Source organism: Mus musculus, chromosome 9, assembly GCF_000001635.26.
Source record: "Mus musculus strain C57BL/6J chromosome 9, GRCm38.p6 C57BL/6J".
In the NCBI taxonomy this organism is placed as follows: domain Eukaryota; kingdom Metazoa; phylum Chordata; class Mammalia; order Rodentia; family Muridae; genus Mus; species Mus musculus.
The window spans coordinates 61,901,323-61,915,270 of record NC_000075.6 but is presented as its reverse complement, the minus strand read 5'-3'; the positions used below and the strand labels follow the sequence as shown (position 1 = coordinate 61,915,270).

Below are 13,948 nucleotides of genomic sequence, written 5' to 3'. Positions count from 1 at the left end.
TGATGTCTGCGCATCAAAGTTACTCTCCTGGTTTTCTAGGGGTTCTATATAATTAGTTGCCGAATTTTATCACGTGGTCTCCTACTTCTGTGGGTTTTTTCCTCACCATACCTCGCGTGACACTTTAAAGAGTGTTTACTTTTATGTGTACTTGAGCGTGTCTGCTGACCTCTGTCAGGATCAGAGCCCCTGTTACTGGATTTCCTGGCACTTTTCGGGGTGCGGGAGCCAAACCTGAGAGCTGCAAGATGGCTTAACTTCCGCCCCTCTGTGCTTTTTCAATGTAATGAATTAAACATTAACCACGATATATTGCATTTGATATGCAACTCCGGGTCCCGGGTGGTATTTATCAACCTCATCACAGACACAGTTACTACGGCGCGCACGCCCGGGGTGAGGGTGGGTTGGGAAGTCCACCACGTGATCCGCAAGGCTTGAGGCGGAGAGCGACTTTTCAGTGTACCCAAGCCGTGGGAACGCGCCTGTCAGTTTAAGCAGTACGTCTCCCCCGATAGCTCTCTCCCTTTAGCCTGTTAATCTCTACTGTTGAGCACTTGTAATATTCGCAAGCCCCAAAGGCCAATCGCACCGGAAGTCGAACGCGCAAATCCGGAACTGCGTTCTGCAGACGCGCCTCCTCTCGGTTTTGGCCCTGCCCCTTCCGTCTCGAGTCGGGCATCGATTGGTCGGCGCGGTCCCATAAGAAGCTGCGCGCAGGCGTATATGATCTTTTCCTCAGCTGCCGCCAAGGTGCTCGGTCCTTCCGAGGAAGCTAAGGCCGCGTTGGGGTGAGGCCCTCACTTCATCCGGCGACTAGCACCGTGCCGGCAGTCTACAGCATGGCTTCCGTCTCCGAGCTCGCTTGCATCTACTCCGCCCTCATCCTGCACGACGACGAGGTGACGGTCACGGTAAGTGCGGGATAACCCCGGGCCGGCCACGTGTTTGTGCGGCGGACACCCGGCTCCGCCCGGACTTCGCATTCTCAGGCATTCGGTGACTTGGAGGCCTGTGAGGCGTATGCGCTCTGTCCTCCCCGCGCGGCCCAACCCGAGACAGGTGAATGGCGGTCCCGAGCGCGCATGTTAGGCCTACTGTTTAGAGTGGGCTGTTTTTATCTAAGTTTTAGGCCTCGAACTCAGGTCGTCAGGCCTGCGGGACAATCCCACAGCCCGCTGAGCCTTCAAACCTGGCCTTGTCTTTTTTAAGGTTGACTTTAGCCCAAGTACGAAACTTAACTCTGTATAAGTGACTGAGTTTTAGCCGCATTCTGATCGTTCTGACGGGTTGGCGTTTGTGTTCCAGGAGGATAAGATCAATGCCCTCATTAAAGCAGCTGGTGTCAGCGTCGAACCTTTCTGGCCTGGCTTGTTTGCCAAGGTAAGTTTTGGGGTTACACTTGGTAATGTACGATTTCCACCACCAGCCTTGATTTTTGTATCTTAGTTTGTACTTATTGATGTGGCTTTTATGTCAGGCCTTCACGGTCCATGGCTTGAGAATGAGTTTTGTTGCCTCTTAAGTTTGGGCATTTGAAGCAGTGAGATTCATGCAAAGTGGATAGCTACATTCTATTTATACAAACAGCTTTATTTCTGGCAAGTGGGGTCAATCAACTGGTGGCAGTTGTATATTGATTCCCTGTAGTCCTGAACATTGCTTTGGTCTCATGGGTGAAAAGAGCTTAATTGAATCATTAAATCTTGCAGCACAAAACTAAAAGCCTTTTCTATGTCTCTGTTGTAGGCTCTGGCCAATGTCAACATTGGGAGCCTCATCTGCAATGTAGGGGCTGGTGGGCCCGCTCCAGCAGCTGGAGCTGCGCCTGCTGGTGGTGCTGCTCCATCCACTGCCGCCGCCCCAGCTGAGGAGAAGAAAGTGGAGGCAAAGAAGGAAGAGTCCGAGGAGTCTGAAGATGACATGGGCTTCGGTCTTTTTGACTAAACTGCTTTTGTTAAGTTGGCTAATAAAGAGCTGAACCTGTAGGTGGACTGGTCTCACTTGTAAGCCACAAAGCTCTTGGAGTTTCAGAGATGGTAGCAGGTCCCAAAAAAATGTCAGGGAAGGAGGGTCTTGACCAAAGCCACCATGAGTTATATAAATAAGACCTGGGTCAAAAGAACTAGACGATCTGGGTAGAGAATGGGTGGGTCTGTCTCCAGGAAGCCCCTTCAAGCAACTGTTCAGAGAGCCTGTTTAGTGCCAGACAGACAGGCTGAGAGCTAACTCTTACTGTCAAGAATAACAAAATAACCTCTGGGTCTCCCGATGTTCATGTGTGAAGAACTTGACAGTTGTTGAGGATCTCAGAAGCATCTAGAAGGGCCAGAGAACCTACCAGTCCACTGGTGTAAAACCAGCAGCCTAAAGGATTCAGTCACGCAGCAAGGCTTGGTGTGTAACTACAACTTCATGTAGAAAGTTTAGGACTTGGGGCTGACAGTGCCAGGTACCCCATTGCCTCTGCCTTAGTGAAGAAGCTAGGGAGTGGGTTCAAAGCCAGCCTGAACTACAAAACATAAGTTTTATTATGTATGGTTTTGGTTGTATTGAAATTAACTGAGCTGGTGGTAGTGCACGCCTTTCATTTCCCAGCACTTGGGAGGCAGAGGCAGGTGGATTTCTGAGTTTGAGGCCAGCCTGGTCTACAAAGTGAGTCCCAGGGCTACACAGACAAAACTGATATGGCCCAGTGATAGTATTGTGAACCTGGGCTTATAATCTTGTAACCTGCCACCCACGTGTAGGATAATGGACACAGCATGCCTGGCCATAGGCTGTTATTTAGCTCAAATAGTTCTGGGCCTCCAGGTTCTGCTCAATTTGACGTCTACACTTCTGACATGGAATGCTAAGGATTGTATTGCCCAATGAAAATGGATGTTCTGGTCCTTGAGGCTCACCTCCTTGATGGGGCATTGTCTTCCCAAGGTAACCTTTTGTGGAGTTGGGTGGGGGTTAGAGTTTAAGGAAGGGTCTTACTGTGTAGCCTTGGCTAGTCTGGAAATCACCTGCCTTTGGAATTTAACGAGGGGACTGGTACCCTGGTTAATTATTGCACTTTAATCCCAGTGTTTGAGAGTGGAAGGCTGTCTAACTTGGGTTGTATGACATTAGATCTGGTAAGATGGGTCAGAGTAAAGGTGCTCTCAGGCAAGCTTGGTTCAGCCCTTGACCATGTTAAGGTGGGAAGAGTACAGACTCCAGCACGGGTACCTCTGTCCAACTCAATATATTGGATTTCCCCAGCAGTGTTCTGCTTGGTGATAGTGAGAGCTGAACTGGGAGGTGCTGTCCAGCACTGAAACTCCAAGGCATTAGGGCCTGAATCTGGGAGATAGCTGCAAATGTGTAGTGACCACCTCACCTTAGGGAGATGGGTGGGACTCCATGGTCAGCAGCCTGTAGTCAGGCCAGGAGGCAGGACTCAGCCTGGCTTTTTCCCACTGCCAGTTTAGAGGCTTGTGCAAAGAGTGTTGGGAGGCACCACAGAGGTGGGAACTCAAGATTGGTGATGCTATCTGGTTCAAAGCTGAGAATTCACACAGGCCTTACACATAGATGTTGCTGTTACCACGCTGAGCTAGCGAGAGAATGAGAACCTACTGTTAAAACCAAAATGCTCCTCAAGCTAATCAGGAGGCCCACCCCAGGTTGGATTAGCTCTACTGCTCTAAATCCCCTAGGCTGCTGGCCTTGAACTAACTATGTAGTAAAGAATGGCTCTTAAGATCTGGGTTTGCACATGGACATACTAGGCAGGTGCTGTGCCAACCGAGCTCTGCCCCCAGCCCTGTCCACTGCCATAGGAAGATAGTATTAAGTCCACCTATGTGACATTGCTTGTCTGCCACTGCTGTAATTGGCCTGTTTTTGTTTTCGAGACAGGGTTTCTCTGTGTAGCCCTGGCTGTCCTGGAACTCACTTTGTAGACCAGGCTGGCCTCGAACTCAGAAATCCACCTGCCTCTGCCTCCCGAGTGCTGGGATTAAAGGTGTGCGCCACCACCCCCAGCTCATTGGTCTTGAAAATAGTTATCAGAGTTCTACCTTTACAAACTGCAGTCTGGAGAGAACGGGGCCCACCAGCTATAACTGGGACCCAAGTCCTAAGGGCACCAAATACGCTTTATGATAACAAGTTGCAGGTAGGTGGGCAAAGCCTGTCTGCCTCATCCATTCACCTAGCTCGCAGCACTGGACAGCTCTCTTGTCAGTAAGCCCTGAGACTGGTACAAAGTGGCCTCAGCTCAGCGCGAGGTGTCAAAAGTCTTACCTACTGCCCACCAGACATCGAGGAAGAGCCCGGCTGTGGGGAATGATAAGGGCGCTCTTAAAAGATGCAGAGGAATGACACTTGGGCACCCGCGAACTTTGTGACACGGGGCTCCAGAGGCTAAGATGACTTGTGCACAGCTCTAGGATTTGGGGGAAGATGTACGGAAGGTTGAATCCTGAAGTCTGAACCTCCAGCTAGGTTTGCTGTCTGTGGTGGGTATGGCGCTTATGCCTTCTGGGCTCTATGCTGGTTGAGAAGGGGGCGGGGCTGGGGGCTGAGCGTGGCCAAGTCAAGCGGCTGCCTATGAGCCGCTAGGAGCGCTCGTAGGCCTGTTATCAGTGATGGGTGTCCGTAGTCTTGATTTTGAAGGGTCTTGCATTAAGGAAACTGTTCTTTTTGTAAATTGAGATGTGCCAATTTTCATTAAGCACCAAGACAGGGACAGGACCAATATCTAAACCAGAAATAATGGTCCCATTTGTGCTGGGTGGTGGGTGAGAAACAGTATCCTGGGGTTTTATGGGTGATAACCTGCACTCTGCCGGTCCTGTCTATTCCTGCATCTTGGATGTTCTAACATCTTCCGTTGCAGAAGGCTATTTTGCCCAGAGAAAACAGAAGATGCTTTTAAATTTTTTATTTTTAAATTTTTGAATCAGGGTGTTCTTCTCTATCCCAAGCTGGCCTGAAACTCACTATGTAGCCTAGAGTGGACTGGAACCTTCCAGAAACCCTCCTGCCTCAGACTTCCAGGTGGCTGGTGTGACAGCTATACTCCACATGACTGCTTTGTGGAACTTTAGGTTCTATGTCCAGCTAAGATATTAAAGCTATTAAAAGCAAAGGGGCAAAAAGAATAAACTATTTTGCAGCTTCCTAGGCCCTTCCACAGTGCATTGACCTTCTCAGAGGGTGCAGACAGTCTCCATACCACCTACATGCAGGGTCCCTGTTTGAAGAGCAAACTCAGTTCCCTATGTACTGGAGCCATAGGCCTGATTTGGAGGGTCCCAACAAGTAGAGTCTGGCCACTTTCCTCTAAATCAAATGGGAAAGGCAGGAAAAAGAATTTAGTCAAGGTATTAATATTGGGGGCAAGGGGATGATCTAGGCTCCCAGCCTTCTTCAGGACTAACAAACACTACACGATTACACAGGGAAGGGTGTGTGTGGGCAAGGGACCTTGCTTGTCACCAGTCTTCAATCTGACTGATAATTATCACAAGACTGGTTCTGTAGAGCTCTGGGAAGAGTCATTGCAGTTGTCCCTTGAATGGGCAATTTGTTTTCCATTCCAAGGTGAGTGCTCCTGAGTAGAGGAACAACCTCATTGTGGATGATCTGCCTGCAAACTCCAGCTCGTTCTGGAAGGGTTAGATGTTCTACGGGTCTGGGACAGGGTGTTAGAAGTCTGCTGTGGATGATCTGTTGATTGCGTCTCCCTTTCTCTTATCTCAGTGACTTCTGCCTTAAAGGGGAAAGGTTCCAGGCTTTAGATGAAAGGACAGGCTGAACCCAGCAGGAGTCTGTCCCAGAGTTAAGGAGGTGGATCCAAGGGGAAGGCTGCCAGGCCACCATTTAAGCTTTTCTGCAGGCCCAAGTGAAGAGCAGGACTTTGGTGGAGCTCCTGTGTTACCCAGTGTGCCCACTGAGGCGATCAAGCATAGCCGGTGTCGTTTGAAAGAATGCATGAAGGTATGAGTGAATGGTCTCGGGTGTGGTCTCAGTGGGCTGTTGAGATGGCTCAGGTAAGGCACTGGCTGCGAAGCCTGATGACTTCAATTCAATCCTGGACCCACATGGTGAGAAAGGGAGGGGGTGTGTGTGCAGGGTGTGTGAAGAGCTCATACTGCCATTTCGGGGGACATCCTGGACATTCCTGCCATCCATGCAGGGCAGCTCACGACCACCTGTAACTCCAGCTCTAGAAGGCATCGGAAGCCTCTGGATCCCATGGGCATCACTGGCATGTACCCGTCATCCACATATAATTACCAATAAAGTCAGTCTGAGCAGGATGTCCTGGGACACACGTTAAACTCCAGCACTCTGGAAGCAGAGGCAAGAGGATTGCTGTGAGTTTGAGGCCAGCCTGGCCTACATAGAGAGTGCAGGGTCAGCCAGGGCTACGTAGTGAGATCCTGTTTAAAAATAAACAAACAAACAAACAAACAAGCAAGCAAGCAAATAAGTAAGCGAGATGGCTCAGTGGGTAAAGATGCCTGCTGTCAGCAAATGGATGTAACTAGAAAATATCATCCTGAATAGGTAACGCAGACCCAAAAGGACATGCAGGGAATGGACTCACAAGTGGATGTTAGCCACAAAGTACAGGATAATCATGCTCTCATCAACAGACCCAAAGAAGCCAAATACCATAGAGGGCCCAAGGGAGGATGCTTGAATCTTTCTCAGAAGGGGAAATAAAATAAATATCAGAGGTGGGGGGAGGAAGGGAACTGCGTGGGAGAGGGGATGGAGAAGGGAGTAGGTGGAGAGGAGGTCAGATGTAGGGAGAGCAGGAGAGAAGGGAGATTGGCTGTGGAGGGGCAACCTCTTGGACTCGCCAGAGACCTTGGGATGGGGGAAACCCCCAAGGGGTCTATGGATATGATTCTAGCTGAGACTCCTAGCACTGGGGGATATGGATCCTGAAGTGGCCACTTCCTGTGGCCAGGCAGGACTCCCAGTGGAGGGATAAGGATATCAACCCACCCACAAAAAAAAAAAAATCCTTCTAAACAAAATGTGTCCTGCTTACAAGATGTGCAAGGACAAAGAGCAGAGGCTGAGGGAATGGCCAACCAAGGACTGCCTCACATTGAGACTCATCCCCTGGGCCAGAACCAATCCAGGACACTATCAATGATACTTGCAGACAGGAACCTAGCATTACTGTCCTCTGAGAGGCTCCACCCAGCAGCCAGTGGAAACAGATGCATAGACCCCCAGCCAAACATTAGATGGAACTTGGGGAGTCTTGTGGAAGATTTGGGGGAGAGATTGAGGGACCAGAAGAGGACAGAGACTCCACAGGAAGACCAACAGAGTCAACTGACCCTTTGGGGCTCCCAGAGACTGAATTAACAAATGAAAAGTGAGCACGGGCTGATCCTAGGTCCCTGCACATGTGTAGCAGATGAGCAGCTTGATCTTCATGTGGGGACCCCCAAAAGAGGAGTGGGGGCTCTCCCTGACTGTTGTCTGCCTGCCTCTGGGCTACTTCCCCCTAAACGGGCTGCCTTATCTGTCTACAGTGGGAGAAGATGCGCCTAGTCTCGCAGTGACTTGATGTGCTGGGGTGGAGGGATGGGGGAGTGAGGAGTGGGAGTGGGGGTGATACCTAGAGGTGGGGCTCCCCCTTCTCAAAAGACAAGGGGAAGGAGGAGTGGGAGGAAGGTTCTGCCTGAGGGGGGCACTGGGAAGAGAGGGAGGCTGATATTGGGATGTAAAATGAATAAGTAAATAAACTTTTAAAAATGCCTGCTGCCACACCTGAAGGTATGAGTTTCATCCTTGGGACCCACATATAGGAAGGAGAGAAATGACTCCCACAATTTTTGCTCTGACTTGCATTTGAGGTCACCCTGCATACAGCAGCAGCCTCCAAACTGATGGTAAAAATGATTTTTAAATTATTGAAAAGGAAACTAGAGAAGTAATTTGCAGGAGCCTTTTTAGTTTATATGTTTTTAACTATGAGGAAAGTCAGATACAGAGATTTCGGGATTAACGAAGGTAGGATTGCATGCATGCTGGATTGGGTTGCTTACAAATGAATTTGTAAGGACGCTGGCTCAGTGCTGCCTCACAGTGGTGGCCAGTCATGGGAACAGCTTCACAGCTGGGCGCTCCTATGCTTGGGTGTGGTGGTGGTGCTATCTGACTAGGGAGTGGCCGGTGGGGAAGCCCATACCCTGGTAAGAGAAGACAAGATTGTGTGTCAACCTGAGGTCTTGTCCAGAGGAAGCCAAGCACACTTGAATTTGGTCTTAGCTCCCTCGTAATTTACTCTCACACGCTTGGATTTCCTCTTCGTACTCTCAAACGCGCCTCTAGTCTGAGCCAAAGATTTGGCTGAGCCATCTTGCAAACTGGTGTGCCCTGTGCCCTTCCCGGCTTCTTGGAAGAAACGGCCACGTGAGGACCAGTTCTGCTTTTGCCAGGAACCTTCAGAAATGTTGCTGTGTTCTGTAAATAAGAAAAGTTCTTGAGAAATAGAGACCTGGGACAAAGTTTGTGTCATCTGGAAAATTGATTGTTATAATTGTTATCTTCCTTTAATTTTTATGTTATTATATTTATTTTTTGAGATAGGGTCTCACTGTGCAGATCTGGCTGTCCTGGAACTTACTATTTAGACCAGGCTGTCCTTGAACTCACTGAGATCCATCTGTCTTTGCCTCTCAAGTGCTGAGAATAAAAGCCTGAACCTCCAGGTCTTATATATATATGAGAGACAGGGTTTCTCTGTGTAACCTAGCTGTTCTAGAACTTGTTTTGTAGGCTAGGCTGGGCCTGAACCAAATTCTAGTCCTCTGAAGACCAGGAAGCACTCCTATCCTTTGAGCCGTCTCTCTAGAACCCTTTTATTTGTTTTATTTATTTATTTCTTTTGGTTTTTTTTTTTCTTTTTCTTTTTTTTTTTTTTTTTTTTTTTTTGAGGCAGGGTTTGTCTGTATAGCTCTGGCTGTCCTGGAACTCACTTTGTAGACCAGGCTGGCCTCGAAGACAGAAATCCACCCGCCTCTGCCTCCCCAGTGCTGGGATTAAAGGCGTGTGCCACCATTGCCCGGCTTGTTTTTATTTCTAAATCACTATCACATGGTGTGGGTGTGCGCATGTTCGAGGACACGCATGTGGAGGTCAGAGCACGGAAGCTTGCAGGAGTTAGTCCTCTCCTTTTACCTTTCTGTGGGTTCTGGGTATCTGAACACAGTCTGCATTCTTGTTCAGGAACAAGCCACCTTGCCAGCCCATCCCCTTTTAGCACGACAGGCGCTTTGTGACTTAGTCTCTCAGCCACTGGGAAATTCATCCGGAGGATTGATGGCCCCATCTCTTGGCAGAAATGATCCACACAGACAGTGCCTCTGTTCCCTCCTCCCCTCCTTGATGCTGGTTTTTCTTGGTTGATTTACTTGGCTCTTCCATTGACTTGGCTGCATATCTGCACTTTGATCTAAGCCTTTAAGTCCCTTTGTGAACAAGGATGGAGGACTCCGTATATTAAATGGGAATCGGAACACTGGGAGGTTCTGTGTGTATCTGTGACAATAAGTTCTTTGAGACAATGTTAGCCGGTGGTTGGATCCAAGTTAGTTTTAAGATTGACAGGTTTATATGGGCCAAGGGTTTCAGGCCGAGGTGTCTCTTTACTTGGGGAAATGAGAACCTTATGTGAATGATGCCAAGAAGGAAGTGGAAAGGTATGTTATGAGATCCGGTGCTGTTAAGGCTTGTTTCCTTATTCACAGTGCCTCCAACAACATTCCCCCATCCCGAGCCTGACAATATTGAATCAGGGTAAACACTTAAAGACAAAATGCACGTTATACGCTGTCCTCTGTCCTCCACGGGTATGCCACGGCATGCACACACGTGCACACGTGTACATAAGCACAAAATAAATAAATAAACACCTTCAAAAGTGTGTTCCTACTTCTGCCGTATTCCTCCTCCATCCTATTTTCTGGAGACAGGGTCTCACTCAGCCCGTGACTTTGAACCGCCTATGTAACTGAGGTAACCTTGAACCTCCTATCCTGTTGCCTCCCTCTGAGTGCTGGGTCTGCAGGCCTGCACTCCCACACCCAATTTATATGGTATCTGGGATGGAACCCAAAGTGTCATGTATACAAGACAGCCTCTCTCCTAACTAAGCCACACCCACCTCTGCTGGGTCACAGCTGCCACCATTTCAGCTTTCTGTTTTGTTTTTGAGACAGGGCTTCCTGAAGCCCAGGCTGGCCTTAAACTTGGTATATAGGCAAGGCTTGCCTTCTTCACCTACCCCTCTTTGCCTGCTCCTACCAAGTACTGGAATTACAAAGCTGGAGCCTGGTTTCCTTGTAGCCCTCTTGAAATACACTTTCCTGAGGAGGTCAAGACATCAGTGTCTTAAGACTTCAGAGCCAGTGAGCTCGATTCTGGTCTTCCTTCCTGGGGGATCCTGCCCGGGTCTGGGCTTTTGCTTCCTGGGGGATCCTGCCTGGCTCTGGGCTTTTGCTTCCCGGGGGATCCTGCCGGGCTCTGGGCTTTTGCTTACCCACTAGAAGAGGTGGCTCCTGGAGCGGGAAACAGGGAGAGCGGAGATTGTGTGGAAGAGAGAGGCCTTCTTTTGCTTCTTGAAGGGGGAGCTGTGGTGTGACATTGGCCAGCCTCAGTTCTTCCCTGGACCTCAACCTCCTGGCCTTTTCACCAAGGACTTTCAAGGACTCCCAGCTTGGCTTCCCTCTCTCTCTGGCTGGGGTGGTGGAGTCACCTTTCTGCCCCAGGGCCACCTCAGCTCCTCGCTCTGTTTGTTCTCAAGCAAACCCTTCCTCCTGTTTACTCAGCAAAGATTCTTCTAAGACAGGCTAAGCACACCGTTTACTCTGCTAACAAGTCTTGGCATAGACAGGGAGCCTCGTGTTGACTTATTCTTGAGCCTTCGTTGACATTCACCGGGTAACACAAACACAGAAGACAGCCTGGGAGCACGGGCCTGACACAGCGCTAGGAACTTGCCTGGAAAGGGCCATGCTATCTGTTTTGGTTAGAATCACCCCCTGAGGTAAAAATAATACTGTCCACACAGAAGAGATTCCAACTCGAAACTGTCCCGGCAGGAATGAGGACATCCGAAAGAGACACTTGTGCCCCCACTTTGGCTTTTACACTATTTAAACAGTGGACCCCAAGAAGTTGGAATTTCCCCCCAGGATTTTGTGAAGGGAGAAGGAAAAGTCAGACCTGGTGCCAGCCAGGGGGAAGCCCAGCCAGTGATGGGCAGGAGCACTGCTTGGCCAGAGCTGTTCACCTGGGCATACCTTTTGCCATCTAATTAAGCCTAAATCTTGTGTCAAGATCCAAGATGGACTTGGGCATTCTCTGGGCTTCATTATGTGCCCCCCCCCAAAGTATCCATGTTGAAAAAAATCCCCCTTCTCGTCTCTTCACTGTGACTTGCTTGTTTGACTGGCCTATTGAAGGTGGGGGTGGCCAAACGTAGCTCTCTGGCACTAACAGGGCCCAGGCTCTGTCTGGTCCTAACAACCCTGGTAGCACAAAGCTCTCCTTTAGGTTTTGGGTTTCAGCAGCTGAGCACTTTTCCGAAGGCCTCTGAAAGGCTCCTTGGTTTTTCTTTACAAGACCACATGTGATCCTGCAATATTTGGGGACCATGGCACACTCCCACAGCCCAAGGGGCTGTGGGTTCAATTCCATCTGTACTCTTAGTGGTCCTGGGATCTTGGGACAGTCCCTTTCTTTCTCTGGCTTTCAGTGTCCCCTCCTCCTCCTCCTTCCCCCCTCCTCCCCCGCCCTCCTCCCCCTCCTCCTCCTCTTCTTCCTTCTCCTCCTCTTCTATTTTCTTTTTTTTTTTCCTTTGCTCTATTTCTTTAGGCAAGGTCTCACTATGTAGCTCCTTGCTAGTCTGGACAACTCCTTATCTAAACCAGGCTGGCCTTAGATTTACAGAGATTTGCCTGCCTCTGCTTACCAAGGGCTGGGGATTCAGGATGTGTACCATCACACCTGGTCTCGGTGTCCATTTTTATGGTTCAGGGCAGTTGTCTGGGTGTGTACCTCTGAGCCGTCATGCTGGAGTATTCAAGACGACTCGTTGAGTGAATGAGCACACCGCAGTGACTGGTCTCTTCCACCTGTGCCATCTTGTGTCCAAACCGTCCCTAAGGTGGCTCTACTTGGGTCATCGTCTGACAGGATCTGCCTATCACAGGTTCAGCTGTGAGGCTGAGGTGGCTTCTGCTGCTTCTCCTGCCTCCTCCCCTCCTCTCTATCCCAGCAGGTGCTTGTAACTGGAATGTCTTTTCAGGTGAGGTGCCCTGTGTATTGGGTTTGTCTTTGTTGCCCAGAAACTGTTGACATCCAAGACATCCTGTTGCCTTCCCTGGGTAATGAAAAATTGATTACTTTTCTCTGTCGGCAGGAACTCCATAGCTGTTCACCTTGGCCCCTAGGGTGGGAAACGTTCGCTTCTCATCGCACAGGCGTTTGCTTCCTTTCTGGAAGCTGAGGTGTTGGTGAGGAAAACGTAGAAGCAAGTCTCTGGGCTAGGGGCCAGGTCTTAAGGGCGCTTCTTGTGGCAAGTGTGGTTCATTTCTCTTCAGATGCTGCTAGGGCCAGCCGATGCTGTTGCCAGGCAACCCCTAGCTCAGCTCCTCTCCACAGCATCTCGATGCTCACCCAGCCCAGAGCATTTCCCTGTCTCCCAGGCTTTGGATCATCCTTGCCCCCCTCTGCAGACTGAAACCCTGTGAATGCCCATTTGCCTCATTTCTCCTCTTGGCTGTGCATTAGGCTGGCTATTTCCACACAGGGTGGCTGCTAGGCTTCTGAAAGGAGCATGACTTTCTAGATCTAGGAGGGACTTCCGTGCACCCAGCCCTTCTGGGTACATTTGGGTACATGTACATTTTTGAAGATGGTGTTCCGGGAGAGTACTTGATGTGTGGCCACAGGACTCAGCATCAAGATTCCTGATTAGTGGCTGTGACATTTGTCTGATTGCTCTGTGCATCCTTGCTGGCTGCAGAGGTCAGACTGTGGAACCAGAGTTACAGATGGTTGTGAGCCACCATATAGGTGCTGGGGATTGAACCTGGGTTCTCTGCAACAGCAGCCATTGCTCTTAACCACCACTGAACCATCTTTCCTGTTCCAAGGAGGTTTTCAAAGCGACCAATGGGTTCCTGAGGGTGGGGCTGGTGAATGGGTCTTTGACAAGCCATCTTCTTCCTCCTGGGCTGATTTTGAAGGGCAAGTATACCTTGCTTTCTAGACAGGAGGCTTTCAGTTGCCTGTGCTTCCTGCACACTCTCCATAGCGCTGCGCTCTTAGGTCCTTGCCTCAGCTATTAAGAAACCATTCCTGGAGACACGAGACTCTGCTGGCCTTGACCCCGGGCAAGTCTTGCACAGTGAACTGATCTCATGCCTCCCTCACTAACACAGCCTACAGTGTGGTTGTGGACAACACCTGTAGTTCCAGCTACTTCAGGGACCACTGTCCTCAGGGGTATCCCCTGGGCCCCTGAGACATCCCCACTTCTGCTTTTGACCTGGAGCTGAGTCACAGGAGTGGCCCAAGAGAGCCCTGCTGCCTATGAGTGGTTAACTATTCAGGAGATGGAGCCCTCATGCTGGCCCAGGAACCTCTGGCTTTCTTTGTGTGCTTAGGACCACTGTGGCCTGGGGGCACATGCTGGCTCGCAAAAAAGTGGCTAAGTTACTGAATACAAAAGACGCCTTTCAAGCAGCCTCTGGTTCTTTCTCCTCCTCACCCTCCTCCTCATCCCTTCTCCTCCTCCTAACCCTCCCTCCCTCCTCCTCCTCCTCCTCCTCCTCCTCTTCTTCCCTCCTCTCCCTTCTCTTTCCTCCCGCTTCCCTTCTTTCAGGTTCCAAATAAGAGTCCTACCAGAGTACAACAATGTGCTTTCCTTTTG

General features: G+C 49.9%; 1 protein-coding gene and 1 long non-coding RNA gene across 2 annotated transcripts; one reads left to right on the top strand and one right to left on the bottom strand.

Annotated features, from left to right (window-relative positions):
• The first annotated feature begins 760 nt into the window (after nt 1–760).
• Nucleotides 761–1,988, top strand: Rplp1 (ribosomal protein, large, P1). Its single transcript, NM_018853.3, has 3 exons — nt 761–914; nt 1,309–1,383; nt 1,750–1,988. The coding sequence occupies exons 1-3, from the start codon at nt 843–845 to the stop codon at nt 1,945–1,947; spliced, it is 345 nt and encodes a 114-aa protein (NP_061341.1). The 5' UTR covers nt 761–842; the 3' UTR covers nt 1,948–1,988.
• A 5,969-nt stretch (nt 1,989–7,957) lies between these two features.
• Nucleotides 7,958–10,774, bottom strand: Gm35058. Its single transcript, XR_379526.4, has 3 exons — nt 10,550–10,774; nt 8,300–8,472; nt 7,958–8,198 (listed from the first exon to the last, which is right to left on the bottom strand). It is a non-coding gene; the product is annotated as a predicted gene, 35058 (long non-coding RNA).
• Between the last annotated feature and the right edge of the window lie 3,174 nt (nt 10,775–13,948).